Below are 25,833 nucleotides of genomic sequence, written 5' to 3'. Positions count from 1 at the left end.
CAAAAGGCAAAACTTAACATATGCTGCTCACGCTTCTGCAAGTGTCTGAGAAGTTCCCTTTATGACACTCATAATCGTTCTAAATTAAGCAAGTTGCAGAATTTTTTTGCTTTTATGAGGCATATTTGGTCAGTTTTAATCATGTCTGTCACAAGTGACAGATTTTACCTTACAAAAATTAAAACGGCTTTAAATGAAAATATTACAGTTGCATGGCTAAGTAGTAAAGGATTGAGTTCTTGTGAATAAATATATATACAATGGTCTTCAGTCCAATACTTGAACTATTTCTCAAATAATATATCAGGTCATGTATTTTGTAAAATTTCTAATACCTCTGCAGGTAAAAGCAACACTGCATAATACACTGCATACCATTCTATTGGATACTGAGTCTGTTTCTGCAAATTCCTACAGCACTGAAGCTCATGCCTGCATCATACGCTGGTGTGCATGTACATGTTTACAGGACTGGGTCACAAGTATAATGCTGAATAATAGCACAAATTAACTGCCATACTGAGTGTGTGTCTGGATTTTAGCAGAAGCTTTAATCCTTATATTACTTCTTTATAGGCCGATTTCCCTAAATCCATGCAGATTCCCAGCAATTGCCATGTGAAAACACTCATCATTACAGAGCTGGAATCCACTTCAGCTTTTCCATTAACTCCTTCTGTTCACTGCACATTTTTATGCACACGTAGACAAGCAAAAGTTTTTCTAGTTAAGATTCTTTCCCTTGCACTGCATCCAAACAAGTGGCTGTTAATGAATGGAGGGAAAACCCAAACAACATTACGCTGCCACTGCTTAACTTTAAAAATACATACCTTCGAGAAGAGATTTTTGTCACCTTGTTGTCTGACCCTGGACAAGTCCCTTAATCTCTTTGTGCCTCAGTTTCCCATCTGTAAAATGGGGATAATAATGCTTACCACCATGGACAAGGCACTAGTTAAGTACTAAATATTTTAAAGTATTTTGACTCAAAGCCCAAAACATCAAAAACTCGAAAAATCCCAACAGTGAAGTAGCTCGATACTTATGCATGCCTTTTACACATGCAGTGAAAATGCACATGTAAGAATATACTGAAAGTGTTCCACAAACAGGTTTTGTCATAAAAAAGCATGAAGAATTCAACAGAGAACACTGAATGGCTCATTATTTGAGAAACAGCCCATAACTGAAGACTATCACAGTGATTACAAACAGAAGGAAATCTACAAGTCAGTCTCCTTTCATAATTCTCAGCTCTCTCTTCACACCTAGCCATGCAACAGCAATGCCATTCTCAATACTTCTGGAAAACCAGCCTTAAAATACAACTGAAAACAACACGCAACTCATTAAAAAAAGTTTCACTGATTGAAAGAGCTAGAAAGAACCGATTCACCATGAATACAAACGCAACAAGGATGAATAATGCTACTACGCATGTGTGTAAACAGCAAACATAAACATATTCCCATCTAGATGTAAAGGCCATTTACAAGCTGATGATGTAAGCAGAGCATGACTAAATATACAAGAAAGTCTGAAAGCCAGAACATTGAAGATAATTCAATATCCTCACTTGAGGCAAGTCTTTCTTTTAGGAGGAAGTCAGAAAAAACAAATTAAATTTGTCAGATAATGGATAATTACTGCAAACCCATTTTGTATCTCCACAGCCTAGAACCTTACAGTTAGAAACCTCATAGCTGACATCAAAACCATCATCATAATTCTTTTGTTCCTTTCCCTCTCAGTTCCTTCCTCTTTTTCCTCTCTGCATCTTTGTCTTGGAGGGGTGAGAGAGCAAGACCTTCGAACATGAAACTTTCAGAGTTTTCTGTTGCAACTCCTGTACAGCCCCATTAAATCAAACCTACAGTAGGACTGACAGTACTGCCTTTGTAGTAACCACTCCTTAAGTATCAATGCAGGACGGCAAAGCTCAAGGAGTTATAAAATTCTATGCCTACATCTACAGCAAGTAAGCTACAGAAGTAGCCCAGCTCTTCTAGTATACTGTACAGCTAATGAGTAGCAGATATTTTCTGCGTGTCTGGAAAAATGACCACTTCAAGTCCCTAAACAGGAACACAGAATTCTCACATTATCAACTATGAAAAACACAGGCAAAGATGAAAGACAACGCAAAAAAACCCTCACCAGACAGAAGCAGTACCCTGCCTCCATCAAGTATGCCGATTTTAAAACCCAGGACAAAAAATACTTACAACCCAAAACATGCAACCTTACCTTAGGGAAGAAAAAAGCCTCCCAATGCAGGTCTGGACAGGAAGAAGAATAAGCAGAACTGCCATTCCCGCAAGACATGATGGGCCTATCTCCATCCAGAGAAGTACTGTTACTGCTACAGCTTGAATTGGTCCAGCCCACAAGAAGTGCAAGAAAATCGTTACCTAGGCAAACAGTTAAGAAAGAAAAATTAGCTTTTGGTCTTACCTAAAAAAACTAAACCTTAATAACACAAAGCTAAAGAAACACCTTTGCCTGCAACCAGTACTGAGGCATCCAGTGAGAATTCTGCACCAGATTCAGAGACCTTAATGTACATGGAGGTGTCTAACCTCCAGAAAAGTAGAAAATTACCACGCTGATTTGGTTTTATCTTCATGCATCAATATTTCTCTGAGCTTAGGAAAATACTTAAGGAGGGGGAAAAAAAAAGTATGTTTTCCGCCCATCTTTTAAAAGAGTATTTCTCTTGCTATGATGTTTAAGAAACAGCTAGAAGAAATGTTCATAGGAAACTATCACCAGTTGTAAACAAAAACTTCTTAACTTAAACACCACAATTTCTACAGCCCCTTGGAAAGACCTGTAATATTCTTACCTGATCAAACTTGTTCACATCATTTGACAGAAGATTTACTATTTGACCAGTGGTAGTTTTTGCCATAGCTACATTACTGAGACGAAGTGCCTAAAAAAGAACAGCCAAAACTGTCACAGCTCATAGAGCACAGTACACCTATACACAGAATGCTCAATACACAGATACAATACTGGGGCAAAAGCTGAAGGCATACCTCAGCTTTTGCCTGTGAATACCTGGGCACAATTCAAGAACCTTAGATAACATGTGGGTTAGGTTAAATATTCTGAAAAAGAGAGTATAAAATAAAGTTTAGGGAAGGACTGTGGAAAACAGAAGTGCTGTAACTATTTTCATGTCTGAAGAGATTAAAAATAGGAAAATACCAACATACCAAGTTATCAAAACTAAACAAAAGAGCCTGTAACTTTTCATTTGCATTGCTCTCCCCTTCACTACAAGCATCTGTTCAAAACAGTAGCAGAATACTCCACCTGAAGACCAAATTAAAATCAGGACAATGTTTGGACAATTGAAAGAATTTTGTTTTGAATGAGATTCCTGACTGAAGACAAAAACCTCAAGTTATTCATTTTACGCTATCAGCTCTTGCTAACGCTGCAAACTGTGCTGTCTTTGCAAATGAGAGTTAATATCCCCTTTAAAAATTTCCCTTCTTAATAACTGTTGTAAACTCATTAGATTTCTGAAGAACATTAAATGAAGTTTAGCACATGCTATGAAAAGCAAAAAGTGTAAATACAAATATTTCTATAGGTTAATAAGTAAGTTGATCAGCAGAAAATAGTATGTGACCATACAATACCCCCTAAAAAATAGCATCTGGAAACAGACAGTCTGAACATGACTGCAAAGATCCAAACTGAAATAGCTCAGAGATACAGATTACAGACTCTGCTTCTTTCTGCTCCTGCTGGAAAGAGAACACAGTTTTGCAGCACAAGTAAAAAAAAATATAAAAAAAAAAATAAAACCATGTTACATATCCCCGTAACAGAACAGTTCACTCCTCCAAAACGCTTCACATTTTTAGGCAGTGCACATGTACTTCTCCCTCTCCAAAAAGTTAGTATTAGGATTGTTTTCTGATCAATAATCTAACGTCAAAAGCACTAACTGTTTCAAAAATTCTGTTCCAATATTTTAAATCAGGTGCAAGAACATCAGACATCAAAGTACTATTCAAAATATAATTTGAAAGGGCCGTACACTTCTTGCACCTCACTGCTGTTTTACAAAGCTGTTAATCACAGACAGAATCCCAACCCTAACATTGAAACCAAGAGGCAGAAACATTTAGAACCCCACTAATAAATTCCTGTGAGATTCCAATAATAAATCTAAGATACTGTGTATATGAAAGACAAGATTAAATTATCTGAGAAAATGACTGCTTCATTCCCTGTCTTAAGCTTGTCTCCCATAAATCTGAAATCCCCAGAGAAGCTGCCTGCAGGTAACACTGTCACAGCACATCCACTTTTCTATCATGTTTACTCCACACTACAGATCAAGGTTGACAAGCTCCTAGAAAAGCTGTTAAGATATCGGTAGAACATAATAATAGGAGTTCAAATGATGTGTAGATTAGAAGAAGTTGCCCACCAGAGCATGTTTACAGCACCTATTGCTACATACTCCTTTACAACACAGATGTATCTGTCATTTCAAGTCCACCTCAGCCACCCAGAAGAACACTGCACCGGTGTTTTGCTAGTGGTCCATGGCCTGGGTCCATCTGGGACCCACCACCTGAGTCACCTTTCTGACCTCTTCCTAGCTATTGCAGACACAGACAGCAAAAACAGTTTCAAAATGTATTACCCCAGTTCATTCTGACCAAGACAGCAAGCATCTGAGCCAAAAGGAGGTAGGCTCATTTGTGACTGATTTGTCTTCTCAGGGAAAAGACAGCCTTCCCCATCATCAGTGGTAACGCAATTTTAGTCTTTTCTTCCCTTCCTGCTTCAAAACCACTTCTGAAGTAGCACTGGGGTTTAATGTTTTTTATTTTTAAGTGAAATAAGCCTTACATTTTCCTGGCTGAATGGACCTGTCTAGACTGCGAAGGATGCAGAAGGAAATGGAAACATCAGACACAAAGCAGCAGTTTTACTGATAAAACCAATTTATCCCCAAAGTTCTGGTTTGCTACTTTCCCTTTCTACTACATCTGGAACATGTACTACGTACCATAGGAGCTGCTATAAAGAAAATTAACTCTATCCCAGCCAAAGTCAGTATACTGTGACTTTAAGTACTGTTTTGACCTTAACATTTATAAATTCACTCTGAAGGTAAAAAATACTAATCTAGAGCCACACACCTTTTTAAAAAGCAACTGCAGTTTGAATTTAGTTTTATTTTACATTTGCCAATTATCTGCCTGTTTTCAGCACAAAGATCTGCTTGACTTTCTGTCTATAAATTTTCTGTACAGACGTATTTCCCAACAAGCACCCTCTCCCAAGAAAAATAGGTTTTAGTTATATGGACTAATGAGAGTGGTTTGTACACTTGATGTCTTAGGTTATTCTTTTTTTTTACCCCCAAGATGTAATGGCAGTGGCCCAATTTCAATTTTTCAACCATTTTTTGCCTCCCATACTCCCATCTTAGTGTTTTAACCTTTCCCTGCCCCAAAAAGTTAATTCAAAAGCACATTAAAAAGGGAAAACTGACCACAGAAAAGAATAATATAACTGCTTGGTCAAATAACTGCTGACACTTTTTTGGCAGCTTTCCATCTCAACCAACTACTCCACACTTCAAACTGCTTTAGTGTTTATTCTGAACCTCAAAGAACTTTTAAAACTTAAGTCTTCAGAAAATAAAATAAAATAAATAAATAAATAAATATATATATAAAAAAATCAGCCTCTCAAAAGTAGCCTTTGGTTTTAATACACGAGACTGAGTCATGAGACAGATTCGTTTTTCATTTTTGTCACAAGCTTCCTGCGTGCATCACTAATACTTCTTACTGATCACAAAACACCTTAGTGTTTGAATACAGGGGTTTAGCAAATGAGATTTTAACTTTCCAGGAAATGAAAAAGGGTTTAAAACTTAAGAATTACGAGCATAAGTTCTCCATTAAGGATGCTCTCTCACCCAACCATTCACCCTTGCAAATCCAAGTTTGTATTTACTACAGCAATTAACGCACAGTGCAAAAGTATTAGTAAATTAGCATCCAGATTCCTTCAAAGGTCTATATGAGGATAAAGAGGAAGTATGACCTATCTATAAGCCTCACATAATGAGGACAAATGATTAGAAAGGTTTATCAATGTTCTGATGTGACCTCAGCCTCCACCCTCAGGAGTAAACACTTATGCAATGAGGGGAGATTAATTTTCTATTTAATCACATCTCTAGAAATAAGGGTGCATATTATGAACATTTCTTTTCCAAGCTTCTAAGCTAATATCAACACAGCAACAAACAACATCGTTATATACATATTTCATGAACTTCAAACTCTGTTATGATAATCAGTTTAGCAAATTAATACCTTAGAGAGAGATGTTTATGTACAAGAAAGCAGTGTGCCATGTTAGAGATGAGTTCCCAGAGGATAATTTCCAAGGTATCATAAGAAGGAGGAGAATAAATATATGCATGAAAAGAAATCACCACTTAAAATGGGGACAATTTTACTCTCCTCGCTTTACTGTTCTGTCCAAAACCTTTGCATGACCATACCAGTAGTACAAAGGTTTGCCTTAACTGTATGGTAGCTATGTTGAATGGTTAAATTAGCATGAATTTCTTCACATTTTAAAGAAACTTTGCAGTCCTGATCCTTCAATTAAATATCTTTGCTGAGGTTAGAACTAGCAGGTCACTATTCCAGCAGTACTAAAGCTAAAAAAAATAAGAGCATTTTCCCTTCCAACATCCCCAGCAGGGACTTCCCACTTGGAAGTGGAAATCAGCTCAATGGTTTGGATACTGCCAACAGCTTCAGAAGAGGAAAGTATATATATATACTTCGGTTGCTTGCTTCTCAGAGAACACAAAGGCCCACGTATCATCCTGGATGTCACTCAACTCCCTTCCAGAAGTAATACCTGTAACTTCTCTTGTCCATCTGAGAGTGGCCTCAGCTCCATCTGTAGTCAAGGACAGCTATTTCTTGATCAGGACACACAGAGAGCAAGGAAATCACAGCTTACTAAATGTACATCCCTGCACGTCATTCGCTTTAATGAAGGACTCCAGTGCTGCCACAGTAAAACCAGTAACTGATACTAAAAAATGGCAGTACTGCAGTACTGCTGCCTGCCCCCAAACTAACCTGATGGATGCCTCGAGAGGGGGGCAGCCTCTCTGACCCGCAAAACAGGCAACTCACCAGTTCTACAGCACTGCTGAAAAAACAATATAAACAAATCCCACCATTAACCACAAAAGTGCTGTGGGGGAAATTGTACAGTGAAGCGATTCCCAGACAACTGAGAGAACTGAAGCAGGTGGTGACAGCCAAGTGTAACATCCTCCCCAGGGATGAACCTGCAGGGCTGAGTAATTGCCAGCATGCCCTGGGAGAGCTCTGCCTCTCTTCTGCTGTATCCTAACTGCTTCTGACAGCTCCAGCACACAAACCAGCAACGGCAGGGCCCCTTTCCAACAGCACCAGCAGGCAAAAATCAGCACCTCTTCCTGGTCTTTAGGGCTATTTAATTCACCTTCTCTAGGAGGACTGAAGCTGTCATTCAAACACCATATGACCAAAAAGAGAGCAAGAGCGCATATGTACGTTTAAGGTCTGATATATATTGGCATGCGTTACCTTTTTACAAATGAGTAGCCTCAATGGAACTGCAGGCATGAACATAACTGTATTTTTAAATATTTAAATAACTTTTAAATTTTAAATTTTTAAATAACTGTATTTTTAAACTCCCCTAATGAAAAAGCTGTCAAATGCCAAATATACCTGTACACACATTTGCTTACCTTCCGATAAATCATATGACACATAGCTACTCTCAGCTTCATGCCAGCCCGCTGTACATGGTAGAAGTATAAGTGGTGCATTATAGCTAGAATAAGTGTGCACACAGACAGAGCAGCTGCATAGCAATATGCAAAATTCAAAGCTACCTCATCTGAGGGATCATAGTTTTCAAAATAATTAATAATTTTTCCCAAAAATATTGGCTGAATTGTTTTGAGGGTTTCCTGAAAGAAAAAGAAGGGAAAAAAAGTATTAACAATTTGATACCATACCATGCTACCCAAGTTTGTAACCAGGCAAACAAGAGCCAAGTACTGCTGCAAGTCACATCCCGCACTATTTTATCTTTATTGCACTCAAAAATGACAATTTTTATCAACACATAATTCAAAAGAACTATGTTCCACATTAAAATTTAGCTGATTCTTTAAAAAGAACTCTCAATTGCCAATAAAAACTTTGATGTTATAAAAATGAGTACGTACTACACTGATGACAGTGTGTCCTTTACAGCTATCAACATATAGCAAGAAAAACCCTTTTCTATTGGGCACCCCACTCAGATACAAACAACACTGCTAAGCCTTACAATGCAAGTCAAGGGCTTGTAATGTCTCAAAAAATATTGCACTGAAATCAGCTCTTTGTTTCACATCCATAATCCTGCAGTTATGACTCAAATTTTTCATTCTCTATAGAGCTATGGCTCTTTTTCACTTTTCTGAGAGTAAGAGAGTTTTACTTTTCTGAGATAGTACATGAACATTACAGGTTCTATGAACAGCGCAGCATGAAGTCACCAGGATGTATCATGCAATCTAAAAGGCCAAGTTTCACATTGCTCTTAGCTAAGAAGCGTGTTGTATGACATTTTACTCCACTTACCTCAATCATTGTGAAAATTCCAAAAACTAAATAGGATTTCCAGTAACAAAGAATAATGGCTTTTGTCAAATGTGGCATTTTTCCTCTCTTTTTTGCTTTTTGCACCTCTTTATCCCAGTACCTGACAAACAGAACACAAACATGATGGAGGACAGAAGTAAAACCACAAGACCATTACCTGGAATAAAATACTTTCAGATATACAGACAGATTGCTGTGATCACTTTTATACAACACAAAATTAACAGATAGTCATGTTTTCTCATTCACATAAACATGTAGTACCCATGGTATATTATAGGCCTATATGTCCTTGTACAACCACAAACAATTCATCACTGTTGGCTACTATTGCCTTTGACATACGTGCTGATGAGGAACCCTTTTTTTCTTCTTCTCTCAGTTCGGACAGACACTTAACTTAGTTAAGAGCCTAATACCATGTGATCTCCTGACTACGGACTAAACTGAGGAAGCATGGACTGTCTTTACTGTCCTATAAGCACTGCACTTCCCAAGGGAGGCTCGATGAACAACCCCTTCTTATGCCTGGATTTTTCTTTTTTAGTACCACATGCTTTGATGAGGACAAGCAGATACAGCACAAACGCAACTGTCTGCAGCAGTTTTGTCACCTAACACTCCACATGTCTCTCTGAAGGCAAGGATTACAGCAGCAGAGTGGCAAAGACCTTTGCATTACCACGTGTCTGCCCACAAGGAGGGAACAATCAGTTCACATTAAAAATCAAAGACAGTAACAACAAGCACAATTTTAAGAAGAAAGTATCAGAACTTAAGCAGACTTCTTAATGCATGCTCTTACCAGACTGTTACCTTTTTTCTGGAGGCTAAATATTTCTCGCCAGACCCTCCAACCCTGTTAGTTTGAGAGCTGAAATGAGCCTAAGGCATGAAAGCCAAATTATTTTGCAACACAGCACACAAGTTTGAGGCATACAGTACGGATAATAAAACTTCCCTTTTTTTAACCCCCTTGAAGAGTTACACAGTTATTGTCTAAATACTTCGGAATCAAAATTGAAACTGTGTAGATTCTGTTGTGTTCACTGGCCCAAGAGAAAAGGCTACTTCCTTAGGTAGCTATTTATGAATTACATTGTGTGCTTCTTGGCCAGGTACGCTACAGAATTAAAAACCATTTTTTTTCTTCTTTTTTTTTTTTGGCATGCTGTATTTTCTACCATTTCCTGACTCATGGAAAGTGTGTGCTTTTACTGTAAGAATCATTGGAAAGAGTCCATCTTCCTCCACGGCTAACTCCTTGAACTTCAAGACACAGCTGTGGAACTTGGCAAAGCTCTCCAGCTACAGAGATGTTAAAAGCTCCACTCCCGTGAGGTTATCACCTACCCTTTTTCTTCAGTTAACTCATCCAGAGCAGGATGATGCATGACTTGTCATAATCATTTATTCCTAGATTCTTTTTACTTGTTGAAGAGTCTCTCACTCCAACCAAACTATCAGGAAACTTGATTTGCTCTACCTTCAGTGTAATGGCAAGAAATAGCAAGATCACAATTCCCTAATACAGAGGCCACCTTTCACCAGGAGACATCACTTCCTTCAATTATATTTAACAAAAGATTATTTGAGGACAAAAATGTTAGCTATTGCAAGGTTCAAGACAATCGACAAACTGTTATTCTTGGAAGATATTTGACTAATAAAAAAGAGAGAGATCTTCCTCAGTTCATAACAACATGACTTGGTACACAGCCCATGAAAAAGTATTTATAACAAACTAAAAACACCTCCTAGACACAAGCTTTCAGATGTCCAAGGCATTCTATCCACTTCACTAAAGAGTGGCATATTTTCAACATACATACATTTATATACACACATACATAAAGGGTAAACAGCTGTCATTTAATTCAGTTTGTGCTCAAAACCAAAAACAACAAAGAAAAAACCCAAAGATTTTCCCCCACTTTCATAAAGAGAAATTTCAAAAGTTTCCACAGCTATTCTACCCACGGACAGAAGGCTCATATTAATTTATTACGGATTACCACAGTAACAGTTGATAAAAATTCTTCTTTTGCAAACATTCTGCGAAGTGTCAGATTAATTATAAATGACATAAATGAAAGACTCTAATGCATTTTCATTACATATAACTTAAAAAACACTAAAATGCTTCCATAGCAAACAAGTTCTAAATATTACCGTTAGTTCTTCAGCATTTTTGACAGCAGACCTTGTTAAACTTTACAACCACCTCTTCTAATTTTAGTGCAGAAATAAAACTCTTGCTTTCCCCAGCAGAAACTCAATAAAAGGGAACAATTATTTTCCTCCTTACCACTGCAATTCTTCTCCAAGCTTTTCTGAGGAATCTTCTGGCAGCACTTTATACATATCATCTTCTTCAAGCTTCCGTTTATGGCCAATGATAAATATGGGATTCAACCACCTATTTACATACAAATTATTAATAAACTGATCAGCAAATCAAAAGAGTAGCTTCTTTACATATTAACTCTTTTAACCCTTTCCTTCCTCTTCTCCTGCATCACCCAACATCCATGCATTTTACTGCACTTTTTTCTTATCTAAGAGTTAAGTCACCTCCCTTTCACAAATGGGAAAACATTTTCCATTTCCTAAAGCTGTTTATGCCCATAGCACCCTATTTGACAGCCAGTACAATTCTTCTTGGCCTTAGGCAACTGTTTTCCTACAGTGTTTCCTTATGTTTAAGGAAAATTAGCATTCCTTTAAATACTTAGGAAAAAACACAGAACCTAATCCAACTATTAAAATATTGACAGAGTCGTAAATAAAATGGTAATACACATTAAAAGACATTTTTGTAACTAGCATGACTATTCATTTACATGAGGAAAAAAACTATCAGCTGTTCAACTGCCATCTTGACAGTAATTAGCTCAGTAACTTAGAGACAACCACTCATTTAAAATGGGTAAATAATGGATTATTACTAGAAGTGATATTAGCCATGTTTGGAAATACAAACAAAAAGCACACAGTCAGAGTGTGTAGGTTCCAAAAATGAAAATGTTGTCTACCAGCTCAGTTTCCTTAGTGGACAGATTTTTAAAAGCTCAGTATTTTATGAGAACGCTTTGAAGACAAACTGTAATGGTGCTACTATAGATTTGTTGGAAAATGCAGTATTTTGATAGTTCAAATAATACTGTCAGGGAACAGTAAGACTAGCTTTTATGCATCTAGGTCCTTCTTCAAGCCTGAAACACAGGTCAAGAAGATCCAAACAGTTTCAGGTGCACTCCACAGAGCAGACGGATGCATAGCAGAAAGCACAAAACTGACCAAGCTGCTCATGAGATGGACCAAAAGAGAATGACACCTCTGAAACAGGCATCAAGTGGGATCAACTTGTTAGGGAGTTAGGAAACTTGCAGTTTGCCACTTAGTCTGTCTCTCTACCAAATCCATGACAGCTGGTTTCCAGGAGAAATGCGGATTTTGGGTCTTAGGCCTGTCTACTACAAGCACTTTCTCAGCTGGTCAACATGATCAGAACCAAGAGGTCAGGAATGGACCTGTTCTGGAAAACATATTCTTGCACTCACTGCAAGGTGTTCGTGCAATTTCAATTGCCTGTGAAAGCTCATAACTGCTGCTTAGTATCTGATACTTAATTATCCCCTGACTTCATCAACATAGTTTTTAAAAGAGCACCTGGTGCACGAGGTGAAGTGTATTATCTTCTGGAAGGCCTACATGTGAGAATTCAAAACCAGAATGGTTTACAATGAGGACATTTCTTTATTCACAACCACAACAGTGGTTATGAATACTCATCAACTAGCTTTGCATTTCTAGCTCAGGCATGTTCCAATTACATTTTGTATACACTGGCTTATAAGAAGTTTGTTGATTAGTTCTGGGGTGGAGGTGCAGGCTGAATCCTAGAAGAGGGGGCTCAGAGAGTTTCTCTGAAGACAGAACTGTTACAAAAACCTTTTTCATGGTCTCCGTGGCACAACTACTTATAACAAATGGGATTTAATAGTGTTTTCCCTTCATTGCTTAGCATGTTAGCACAGTGTTTGTCTGACTCATTCAAAGATTAAGAGTCTATCCTTAGAGTAGCATCTCTGATGCCTAACAGCCCTTTTAAAACTCTTGGAGTGAGTACTAAAGATTTGTGTATGTGAGCTGTTAAATCCTAAATGTATGTTAAAGGCACAATTAGAAACAGAAAGTACTTGTCAGACAAGTCTGGTGCTTGGACTGTACAGTCAAATAGCACCAGGGCTCAAATTGCTGCCACAACTTCCCTGCAGGTCCTGACAAAGTCTCTCAAAGATCAACTGCTCCAACCAGCAGAAGAGCTTCTGCCTGGTTTGACACAATGACTCTGCTCCACTGAAATACTTCTTCAGCCACAGTTCTTGCACCCAACCCCGGGTAAAAAGTAGACATGATGCAAATAACCTCAAGGCCATTCAAAAAATTTCTGCCTGCTGGACAAGAGAGGCCCTGTGTGCTCCAGGACAGACAGACATGGGAAAGATCTACAGGCTTCAGTTGACTCATGTGGCTGATACCAAGTGCTCCTCCTCTTGCAACATCAATATTAAAGAGTTACTCTATAACCAAGTCACCAGCCTGTCTGCCAGAGAAAACTAGAGAGCAAGTTCTCTTCCCCAACTCCTTTACCATGAGAATCAGATGAGGCAGTTCCTTCAGGAAAATAAAGGTATAAATCCTTCTCACTTCTATGGAAATGGTTACAAGATTCCACCAGCTACTGTTGCCAAGGTGGTGAAAACAAAAATTGTTCTGACATTTAACAAGGAGCATAAATATTTATTACGGAATCACAAAATGGCTGTGGTTGGTTAGAAGGTACCTCTCTAACTCATCTGGTCCAACCCCCCTGCTCAAGCAGGGCCACCTAGAGCTGAGCCCAGGACCACGTCCAGGCAACTTTTGAGTATGACCAAGGATAGAGGCTCCACAACCTCCCTTGCCAACCTGGGCCAGTGCTCACTCACGCTCACAGTGAAAAAGCATTTCCTGACGTTCAGAGGGAACCTCCTGTGTTTCAGCTTGAACCCACTGCCTCTTGAACTGACACTGGGCACCACTGGAAAGAGCTTTCCTCTGCCCACCTTGCACCCTTCCTTTCAGGTATTTAGATACATTGATGAGATGCCCCTGAGCCTCCTCTTCTCCAGGCTGAACAGTCCCAGTTCTCCCAGCCTTTCCTCACAGGAGAGATGCTCTAGCCCCTGCATCATCCTCTGACTCTCTCAAGTATGTCCATGTCTCTCTTCTACTGGGGAGCTCAGAACTGTGTGGCCTCACCAGTGCTGAATAGTGCTGTCCATTACCAGCACGTAGGAGAATGCACAGAGGAGAATAAAAGACGCTTAAGAATATATTTTAGCATACACTTCGAAGAAACAAAACAATGTTCTTAATGTTACTCTGTAGAACACCATTCCTTTACTTTCACTTTTCAAAAAACCACAACCAAGCCACAGGAGGAACAATGCTTCTGTTGAGAGCAACTCCTCCTAATACCAGTTTTAAACAGCACTGCAGCCAACAGCAGCAGAAAGTGCTGACCACAGCCATAGTGTAGTCCACGTGCAAAGCAACCAGGTGAAAGACAACTGAATGGTCTCAAGTCTACAGAATTCCTAGAATAATCTAACTTATCCTTTGGCCTTGACTCTCTAAAATATTTACTGATGATATACGCACCTCCACTGAGTTCTTGCAATCTGTACCAAATCCCTTCTGTCCCCTCATCTCCACACCAAACAAGCACTGTACGTACCATGAGACTGATTTTCCGAATGAAGTCCTAGATGGAGATAATAGTGCAGGGTAAAACCTGCCAAAAATCTGAAAGTTTTCAGACTATTAATTCCAGTGAGACCTAGTGCAAATTCAGGGCTTCTCATGTTTTTCCATTAGTTTAATCCATAATTTTGAAAACAGTAATACATTGCACTATAACCCCTATGTTAACATTAAAGAAGGCAAGGAATGTAGAGTATGCAGAAAACCATAGTAATTCATTTTGTGACTCATTCATTATAATGGACAACATGGCAAAGACTCAGCACAAGTCCACATGTTTCTGCAGGGTTAAGGAGGAAAAGAAATCAAAAAGAACCAAGCATAATCACCCACTGTTGAGCTTTCTGACTACTCTCCCCCGAAACACCCACCTTCAAGAGTACTACTACTATGGAGGTCTTGAGAGTACAAAAGCTTTTAACAGCATGTTGCATTACTGTAAACTACACTTGAAGATCTTTAGAAGGTGGTTAAAAGTTTTCTTTTGAAATTGCACTTAATCCTTGAAGAGCTTTTAGCCCAAGAATGAGGTCTTCTATTTGTCCTTTGCAAATTCTTCATACGGCAAGAGCAGTTCAAGTTTCACATCTCACTGATGCACGCTGAACTTCACACGGGTAGGTCCACTTTCAGACAGAAGACTTAACAAATGTTCATATTCAGTCATTAAAGTGAATAATTTTCACCAGGATGCTACATCTAGATTACACCCAGTGGAATTCTCTGCACTTAGAGCAGAATTGAGACCAACCCATTTCACACAGCCTGCTGTTACTGGAGTCACACGCTCCTAACAAGGAACGAACCAAGCCCTTCTCTTGCCTGAAGGCTCAGTTAAATTAAAGAGTGCTGTAACAGGACTGTTAAAGGAAGCTGGCAAGTAATGCAATGGCCTACATAAAGAACATCCCTGAAACCTGAACTTATCCATGAAGGAAGACTACTTGTTAGAGTGGTCTGTCTTTTGTCCAAACAGACATCAGATAACACTGATCTCTTCAAGGGGGAGGTGGGGGAGGAAGCCCACATGAAAAGTAGAATTTGCTATGAATACAAAACCTGTGCAAGCTGCATTATTCTTCAATAAAAAAGCTAAAACAATAAACAAAATTAAAGATGACCTAGAGAAATTGAGGGAATATATTGACAGTGATGCAAACTACTCCTCTTATCCCAGGGACAGGGTATAAAATAGACTTGCTAGCAATCTGTTGCCTGAAGAAAAACAACATGGTGGAGAGGAAAGACTCACACCTCAGTCCCACATTTCTGTATTTCCCTCTGAAGAAGCTGTTCAACTTAAATAAAAATGGGACCCATTAGCCACTGTCTTCTCTTTTCCCAGGTATCTTCCTGTTTGCTAAGAATTTTGCATGATTATTTGGTTCTTTACACATTACCTCATTTTAGACACTCTTTCAAAAGACAGGGTTTACCTGATGCTTTTCAAAGACTTTAGCCCAAATATTTCCTAGCACAAACTACACATAAAAATATCTGGAAGAATCCCAAGTACCTTCTGTTCTACTGGGAATGCCTCTGTTCTATCAAGATGATTAGCTGATCAAAGACATCAGTCTGGAAAGAAGCCCAGAATTAGTCCCTGTTACTGCCAGAATACTGATGTCACTAGGAATAGATTAAAAAACAAATTTAAAAAATCCCTCTGTAACCTGGTGCAAACCCAGGAGATAGCCAACTGCAAAACTCACTGCTCTGACCCCAAAAAGCTTTTCACCTTTACAGCAGTACCTTGGGCACTGATAAAAAAGGAAAGTGATTCATTTCTGAACCAGCAGATACACAAAGACCACAATATAAACATTCACTTCCTGCAGTTCCCTACTCCTGGATTACACACCCTGTAATATTACAACACAGTCAACCAGCCACAATTTACGTAGTTGCTCAGGAAAGTGCAATTTTTTACCAGCTGCAATTAGAGCAACTCCAGGAGAATTTCAGAACCACTCTAAGATTTTCAGAAAAAGCTCAGTGTTTTCATACCCTTGTAAGAGAAATGAGACATGAAGGGGAGGTCTCAAGTCACCCTCTTCTTCACTGAGAGAGCGTGTGAGAGACTCAGGCCCTATCCGAAAGGCACAGTCGTTACGCAATCAGGATAGTCATGCTGCTCTGTTTCATACATGAAATACAACTTCCTAAATGAGAAAACTTTGCAATCAGGTTTCTTAGTATCCCAAAAGAATTTCCTTTCAGCCAAAATACATTACACATAAGTTCATTAAACTAAAAGCAGTGTCCAGCTGAACTGGTTCATTAACCCAGGGACAGGACCTGCTGCACCTCTGGATTTATATCACGGCCTGCTTGCAAATGCTCAAGAAAGTACCGTTCTTGCACTGCAGAGCAGGCTTGCAGAGCTTTCCAGAAACGCAGGCATATATTGCAAGTTCTTCATGAACTGAGAAAGTTTGTCACAGAAAATCAGCCAAGACGCATTTGGAATTACATTACAAATTTGGAATTACGTTGCAAAGCTGACACAAATAAAAAAACACCCCAAGATCAAAGGATGTGTTTGTTGGGCAGACACCCACCAGCTTCCATTGCCCTCACCAGCCACACAACAGTATCATCATAGTCAGTCACATACACATTTCAGTACCTTCCTCTGCGCAAGTGCAAAATGTTGCTCTCACCAGTTTCCCAAAAGCCTTTGCTTTATCACAAGCCAAGTCAGAAAAATCAATCCACATGGGCTGCTTTTCTAGTTAGAAAAATCTTTTATTTTTGTCTTTATTTGTAATTGTAGGCAGAAGTTTAACTTCTGGGTAATTTTATAGCACCCAGCCGAAGCCACATCTGTTATACTCTCATCAACTAATTCCTTAAGGAAGGGGCTTAAGAACACCATTTTCCCCATTCCTCTTAAGCCTATTTGTGCATTACATTACAAGCATCATCTGTTTACATTCAATTTGCAGTTATTTTTCAACAGTTGCACAGGAGAGTCTTTCTTTACTCAAATTCCTCTACTGGGATTTCATTTCTCTAAGCAGCTTGGAAGCACTACTTCAACTACTAATCTGCAGAGTAACACGTATTTCGTTCTTTCATCACCTACTTTGGAGCTGGTTTGTTGGATTTTATTTTTTTTTTTAAATAAATGGGGTTTCCTCATGGGACCTTTTGATTATAAAGCCACATTGATTATCCTCCATAGCTCACTTCAGTTGTCCACCTGCTCTGTTGTACTGCTCATTACTCACCTTCATGACTTGAAGTTCTACACCAGCAGTGCAAATCCAACACTGCTGTGTACTTGCTTTCAGTCCAGAGGAGCACTGCTGGGATGGGATGTAGAGACAGAAGGACATACACTGACAGACTCCAGTGTTATTTTGCAAAAACTTGTAATTATCACTGCAACAGTTTGTAGTCATGAGGTCATTATTTTTTTTAAACCTATCTGTGTTTCACACGCTCACTCATTCTCTTCAGTAAGCTGCCTTTTCCCACATCCCTTATCAACACAATCACCTACAATTAATAAACAGAGTCAGTTCTGGTATGTCTTGAGATGTTTTTCAATTGGTGTTTTTGTTGCAACTTCCCTCCCTGGCTTACTGCAGCTTAAACAGTAGATTTTCTCATTGCTTACAGTAAGAAAAAATAGGAATACAATGAAATTACTTCAAAGCCATGTTAACTCAAAAACACCCTTCAGGCTTCCAGTTGCAATGCCGGACTGTATTAACCTTTGATACTCAGCTTCATCTCATCTTCTGAGCAGGTGTTTTTTCCCAGCACAGCGTAAGCAGCTAAGTTGCTGAACATTCACTTTATGGTGCTGACAGTAACTCAATTGGTACTTAACTGCATTTATTGCAGGCTATTTTCATGCTGTTCAGCTACCTTGCATCAGCCAGGTATGAGATACTTGATTACTCTAATGTACTTCCTGATGTTCCAGATAGCAAGAAAAAGTACAAACAGAGCAAGGAAAGAGGAAAGGGGGAAAAAAAGCAGATACTACTGAAACAACTTAGCCAGAGTAGGCAGCTGCATCATTTGAAAAATGCACCTAAAAACTGTTACAGCTTCCATGCATGTTTAATAGCAAAAAGCAACAACCAACAACAAGAAAAAGGCTCAGACCCTGAAACCCAGCATTATGCAGAAAGTTTGGTTCAGCATAATGGTCTCTGATTTCAATATCTAAAAGAAAATGCAACTACTAAAACCTAATGGTAGCAATTTCTGTATTAACTTCCTTTCTCACAAGTAATGGAAGATTTAAAATCACCTGTGAATTCACACTGGTATTACAAGTGGTCTAGTATGAGGGATACAAAAAACAACCCCCAAACCCCAGATGATTGGTCTTTTTAACCTTCCATTCCCAGAATCTAACTGTGTTATCTCCCTCTCCACGATACTTAAAGCCTTGAAGAATTTTCTAGAAGTGGGGACAAAAAAAGATTTCTGGAAAAAAGGGAAAAAATCCCACTGCACAACATACTCCTAATTTTTAAGTTTTGCAGGAATTAAGAGAGACACTTCTTCTCCCAAATGCTACAGCATGCTTTACTTAGGGCATTCCAAAGGCAAACAGGCTTGCTGTTGTACTCAAAATAGTTCATCTGATTGTGTACCTGAGCACAGATATTTACTGTAGATAGCAAGTGCTAACATTATGATAGTTTACACACACTTGCTGTACATTATATAATCTATTTAGCACTCTTTACCCACGTATTTTAACTTCATTAGCTCATAAACAATGATTTTCAACAGTTATCTTCTTCTGCATAATGCAGCTAACTTGCAATTAAACAAGCAAAATTTACAAATAAATGCAGTAGTTCAAGAGACTGAATTATTCAAATTTGACTACAGGATACTAAGTATCTGACAAATGAACAAACAAGGCATCATCTTTAAACAAAGTTGTATGGATGATCCTCAGTCTTTTTTCAATCAATAAAAAGTGCCATTTCATTCTTTAGGTATTGAAAATCTGTCTTCTGTTTACCTATACTGAAGATGCTTACATATTTCTTTAGAGTTTCTTACAGTACCACAACTGTCTTGCACCTGTAAGTCAATAAATGAAGTAAAACCTAGCTTCCTTAGAGATCTTTACAAAGTGGAATATGTTCGGAGTCACCACCATCACCAATTTCAGCGAATTGGTGGGATGGCAAATTGCAATGCCTGATGCTACTGATATATTAATTTGCTACCTGAAGAACATGTAAAATCCTCACAGGCAAATATATTCACTGACAAAGTAAAGCACATGGATCAGTTTTAATGGTGGCACTGCTGGACTCAGGCTGGAACTTCCAAGCAAGATGAAAAATTCTCTCCCTAACTTCATTCAGTGCAAGGCAAGATATGCTTTTGAAGAGAGCAACATTACAGGACTAAAATGCAGGTGATACTTTGGCTTACTCAAAAGCCCAGCTAAATCAGTCAGTGGCCCTTCTGTTTCTAAGCTATAGGGTGAGAGAGAAGGAAGAAGGAAAGTGTGCAGATTTATTCTGCTACACAGGAGGTATGTGACATGACTGCATTTGGTCAGACAGCTATATACTGTTCTGTCATCACTGAAAATCCTTGGACTTGCATGCCTGCGCTTACCTCATTCAGTTCACATTTCAATCCAAAGGTGAAGATTTTTTTCACTCTTCTCTCACTACGCTCCAAGTCAGAGATGTGAAGGAGACTTAGTGGTTTTGTCATTTTCCCTAAACCACATGCTTAGTAAGCCGAGAACAATGCTGTCAGACACCAACAGGTAATGATAAACCAATCGTTTCTTCCTTGGGATCATTAACTGCGCAGATGCCTTGAGGCAAGTTCTCAGTTCACGTTTTAATGCAGCTACTTTAATGGCAGTTGCCACATGTCAAGTGATGATGTAAAAGGCACCCAGCTTCAGGATGCTGATCGCATTCAGTGCTCCAAAGGAGCCAAGAACATGTCACAGTCACAGCAAGTCTGTGATGGGTAAGTAATTATTATTAAAAATAAATTACAATGTATGAAATTTAGCAAGATTTTAATTTCTTTTCTTTTTCTGAGGAAAACCACCGGATACCCTTTCCAAGGTTTTCCAGCTTGCCCTCCTTCTCATGTTATTAACAGGCCAAATGTCTTCCAAAAATTTAATCACAGCCCATGTTTTGTAACTCTCCACTGAAGTGGACTTGATGCCTGAACAACAGAGTGCATAAAAATTCAGCTGCTGTATGGTTAGAATACCTTTGACAACCCAAGGGAGCAAATGCTGTAAGCAAATAAAAATACACCTGCTACTTAATGAACATGCAAGCTCAAAGATGTGTTAATATTTAGAAAAGATAAATACTCTTTTATTATTTATTAGTATAGTTATTAATACTCCCCATCACCATCCCCAGCAGAAAAAAGCATGTGAAAATGCTGTTCTCAACTCAAAGTATGGAGTATAAGGCTTTTTGCACTCAAAACACATTCTACAACAGAATAACCGTCTGAACATGAAAAACACTGGACTGAATTCTCTCTTTCTTGGACATACCTAAAAAAGAAACAAAATACTCCTATCCATCCTTCAAAGCCCTCATTCTTATCAGCAAGCTAACCCAGCAATAAAAAAGTAAAATATTAAAAAAAAAAAAAAAAAAGAAAAGAAACACAACCCACAACAAAATATAGATGAAGTAAACCAGAAATATACCGTAGCTCTGCTAACTTTATAACTGAACTATCATTCCGAGCTTAAAGATGTTTGGTGAGCATGGGAACTTATTACAGTAACTACTGACCTTCACATCAGGAACATCCAGAACAACAATCTGAGCTTGATAATCCAGCGGTAATACAGACAACTCAGTGAGATACCGGGAAAACAAGACTATTTTGTGACTGCCCTGATCTTCATAATTCTGTTAGAAATAGCTTTTTATTCTTGAGACATGCAGACTAATATTACGCAAGGGATGCATTATAAAAATAACAATATTCACACACAATCCAGATGCTCCTCTTTCCCATGAATGTACTACTAGGGTGTTTAATGTTCATCAAGCTCATACTTGTCAAAGTCACAACCCAGAAGCAAGAAGACAAGCTTTGAACAATGGGAGAAGAATGTGTCTTCAGCCTACACACTCATTATCTTCATTTTATAATTCAATGAAAACATGACTTCTTTTCTCCTGTGAGTCTGATCCTGTTTCTGCCAGGCAATAATTTTAGCTTTTCTTCTGCATCACTGGCAACAAATGAGAGTGTGCTTCCTTACAATGGCGAAATTGCACTTCTGGAGAAGAATATAAATAAAATAGACGCAAGAAGAACCCTTGCCTAGCTATCTGCAATGCCCTACTTTCTACTCTCATTAATAACAAGCAGCCAACACCTGGGATTTGGGAGAGCAGAGCAGGCACACCTGAGTAACCACATGGTGGTTGTGGCTACTCCCAGGCCGGCCCTCCTCAAGCATAGTTTTTCCAGTTCTCCAGAAAAAAACATTTCGGAACATCCTGTGTGAGATGGCAGTTAAAATGAAGCAGCACCAAAGCAGTACTCATACAGCTGTCAGATGCTATATACTTTGGAGAAATGAAGAGCAATTCCTGAAGCTACCCCTAAAGTGAGATTTATAGCTCATGCAGGGTGTTTCAATACTTCCTTGATTTCATATAAAATAGTATTAACCCGCAGAAAAGTGACAGCCTCTGCTTACTCAATTTAAGCCACTGTAGACAACATTTCAGCTGAAATTTTAACTAAACAATACTAATGCTTTCTGGCTAGTAAACATCAAGCATATACAGGTATTTTTCATTATTACATGCAACACAGGTGAGAGATTTTAAAAGGGTTTTTCCACTCTCGTGAATTATACAGCTGTGAAAGCCTGAAACCAGTACATTGGGCATTTTAAAGCTTTTCATATCCCACTAAACCCTTTTTCAAAGCACAAGCCCTAAAGTTATAGACTACCATCTGACTGCAAAGCATGAAGTCACAGTGAATCTCTGGACTTTCAGCAGGCCTGTCATCCTGCAAGCACAGACTTCCACTTACCCTCTCCTTTACACAGTGAGAACCTACAAACGTGTCTGGAGTAAAAGGAATCTTTCAGGTGCTCACCTAAAACATGGGAAATTTAAGGTACTTTGTTGTTGCTGTTGAACACTTCATTGCGATACATACAGACTGATAGAGAAGGACCAAAAAAGGATGGTAAGATCAGTCAGAAAGCTAGCTATGAGCACAGCACACTTCCTTTTTCACTTCCAGCTGGGTTGTTTCTGGCAAAACAACCAGTACCACCACAAGATTCCAGCAAAGGAAAGGGTACTGAATAGAAGGAGCCCCGGAATGCTACATGGCCAACCGAGGTTCATCCCATCCCATTCCGCCTGGGATTCCTAGCAAAGCTATTTCCAACACTGTCATCCCAGCATCAAAGAAGAAACTACAGGTCAAAATGCTGAACATAAGAGTTCTGCACAGACACACAAAACCTCCTTTTTTAACCCTTTCTTTCTGCACAGGGTACCTCTAAGGACATCTTCATGACTGAAAATGCATTTAGCTAAAATTTGTCAGGGCTTTTAAAATCTCCCTGCCTTTCAAAAGGTATTTCTATACCTGCTCTGAGTTACTTAGAGGATCAAAGTGGTTTTCACTTGGGTTTCAGAGGGTTCCAAAAAAAGAGCCCCACCTGCCATCTCCCTCTTCCTTCTCCCTCCCCCATCACAGAACACAGCATGACCCTGACTCAGGCTAAAGTAGGTGATGCAGAATCAACACTACCTCTGTAACCGCTCTCTTCCAAAGCGGACTTGCTAAGACAGACAAGCTCGAAGTTCTCCCATTTCACTTTGCCCCTCTTTTCCAGTTACATTTCTAAGCAACTACACTGTTCAGCTGTTAATTCCTCACTGCTCTGAATTATTATATATACCCATGCCAAGGTCTCCACTAATAAGACCATAAGCACTAACTTTGGACTAGCAGTCATCTGGTCCCATGGAAGTTTGTGGAGCACTTCTGCAGACCCTGTCTTTGCTCTGCTAAGCCCCAAGCTTCCCTAGAGCCAAGGCAGCAGACTGACTGCAGCTGAAGCGAGGATGGGAGCAGCCAGGCTGCTGCCCCGCCATTGCTTACATCGGGAAACTCCCACGCCGCTATTCAGCTCAGAAACCACCTCGTTCAAGCGGTGGAAAGCCCCACACCGAAATCAAGATTAGCAAACCCTGCCGAGATGAGCAATACCTGGCCGCGATCCGTTATGAAAGCGGGGAAAAGGAGCAGTGCCAGGGAGCAGCCCTGCACCCCCTACCCGGCAGGGGGGACCCGGGAAAAGGAGGGGGAGAGCGGCGGAGGACGCTCCGGCAGCTCCCCAGGGAATCGAACACGTGCTCCAGCGGGGCAACGGGGCCGCCGGGCAGGCCGCGGGCTGCGCTGTCCCCGCACGGCCGCCGGGGATTACCGCCCGCCGCGGGCTGCCGGCTTCAACCTCAGGAGACTTCGCCGCGCTCCAGCAGCCACCTGCGTGCGAGCGGCTGCCCGCCCGGCACGGCTGACACGCCGGCGCCGAGCCGCGACTGCACAGTCACTACCGGCAGCCGGCACTACCAGCGCCGGCAGACACCTCCCATCCCCCCGCCCGCCGCCGGGGCGCCCGGACCCTTCCGAGCTGCGCTCAGCACATACACCCCGTCTCTGCGGGCTGGGCCCCGCAGCCGAGCGACCAGGTCAGGTGAGGTGAAGTGAAGTGAGGCGAGCGGTGCTAACCCTCGGCAGGGCGCCGCCGCCCTCCCCCTTGCATTAGCCCGGGCGCTCACCAGAAGAAGAGCCGGGAGCAGAGGTTGGCATCCCGCAGCGGGTTGGGCTTCTCCTCGCGGGGCACCGCTTCCATGCCGCCCGCCGCGCCAACCCGCCCCGGCGAGAGCGCAGGATCAGAAGCGACTTCCCACCGCGGCAGCCACCGCCGCTGTGCCGCCGGCCGGCGCTGTTTCCGGGAGCGCTGGCACCCTCGCCTCGTCCCTCCCTCCCGCCGCAGGACGCCTCCTGCCGGCCCGGCTCGCCCGCGGGTCCCGCCACAGCGCGGAGCTGAGGCGCCGGGCAGCGCCGGAGGCCGCGCCGGGCGGGAACCGCCCCTCAGGCCGGCCGCGTCTCCACTGACGAGGGATGAGGGCCGCATCGGCGCGGGGCGGGGGTGGGAGTGGGTCACCTCAGCGTGGGGCCAGCTTCGGGCTGGGGGTACTCCGCTCTTCTGCCCCTGGTTTCTCGTCTCTGTGTGTGTCCTTTCCAGATGAAATGCATCTCCTCGAAGAGCACGGTGCCAAGCGCCTTTTGGGGTAGAAAAACACACTGAGGGTCAGGGGTGAGTCCACTTAATAGGACCAAACATCACCAGCAATGCTTGCTGTCACCTCTCCTTCCCAGATGTTGCAGATGGTTCTATTGCCCCATCCCTGGCAGTGTTCAAGGCCAGGCTGGATGGGGCTTTGAGCAACCTGGTCTAGTGGAAGGTGTCCCTGCCCATGGCAGGGGGTTGGAACTGAATGAGCTTTGAGGTCCCTTCCAACCCAAACCATTCTGTGGTTTTGTGATTCTGTAAAAAAAAAAAAAATAAAAACAAACAAAAAGACTCCTCATCGTTTAACAACATTTAGGGTAGTTTGGTGGTAACAAACAAAAGAGTAGCTAGTAGTAGTACCTAAATATTCGAGGAGATGGTACATTGCAGAAACCCTCTAAGCCATTCTCAACAGTTCAGCAAGTGACCACCAGACTCCTCTCCAGTACTGTCACTGTGGCTTGCCACAGGGAGTACAACTGAAGAGAGCAGAGGAAACTGCAAGAGACTGCGGGACACGTTATCAACCCGGCTGCTTGAGCAGGATAGCCTAAAGGCAGTTGTCAGGACCATGCCCAGATAGATTTTGAAGATCTCAAGGTCTCCACAACTTCTCTGGGCAACCTGTGCCAGTGCTTCACCACCCTCACAATGTTCAGAAAGAACCTCCCATATTTCATGTTGGACCTAGTGTTGACCCCTGATATACACAGCTATATCCTCCAACCAGACTTTGTACAGCTAATCACAGCCCTGAACTCCTGGGCTCCTTCCCAGCCCAGCTAAACCAGCCTCAAGACAAGCACCACTCTTATGTTCTGTGTATTCATCTCATGGCCAGCAGCAACCAGCCCTGTCTCTTCCCGCTAAAATGCATTGCCAGTGAAACAGTTTACAGGGATGGCATCTGACTTACCTTAGAGGCATTGGAGTTGACACATTGTTAAGATAAAAGAGGGGTAGAAT

The 25,833-nt window shown here is 40.8% G+C and overlaps 1 protein-coding gene across 1 annotated transcript in view; it reads right to left on the bottom strand.

Moving 5' to 3' along the window:
• The window catches only part of ABCC4 (ATP binding cassette subfamily C member 4 (PEL blood group)), a gene marked incomplete at both ends in the record, with an annotated part of 149,712 nt that extends 125,289 nt beyond the window's left edge, over positions 1-24,423 (bottom strand). The window contains 6 exons of the mRNA XM_080612854.1: positions 2,251-2,414; positions 2,849-2,938; positions 7,817-8,041; positions 8,703-8,823; positions 11,032-11,142; positions 24,350-24,423. Coding sequence (XP_080468980.1) covers positions 2,251-2,414; positions 2,849-2,938; positions 7,817-8,041; positions 8,703-8,823; positions 11,032-11,142; positions 24,350-24,423 — 785 coding nt within the window. The remainder of the gene's footprint in view (positions 1-2,250; positions 2,415-2,848; positions 2,939-7,816; positions 8,042-8,702; positions 8,824-11,031; positions 11,143-24,349) is intronic.
• Between the last annotated feature and the right edge of the window lie 1,410 nt (positions 24,424-25,833).

The sequence above is a fragment of the Psittacula echo genome (genome assembly GCF_963264785.1).
Source record: "Psittacula echo genome assembly, chromosome: 3".
NCBI lineage: Eukaryota > Metazoa > Chordata > Aves > Psittaciformes > Psittacidae > Psittacula > Psittacula echo.
Note: the sequence above shows the minus strand (reverse complement) of the source record. Positions and strands in the feature narration are given on the sequence as shown.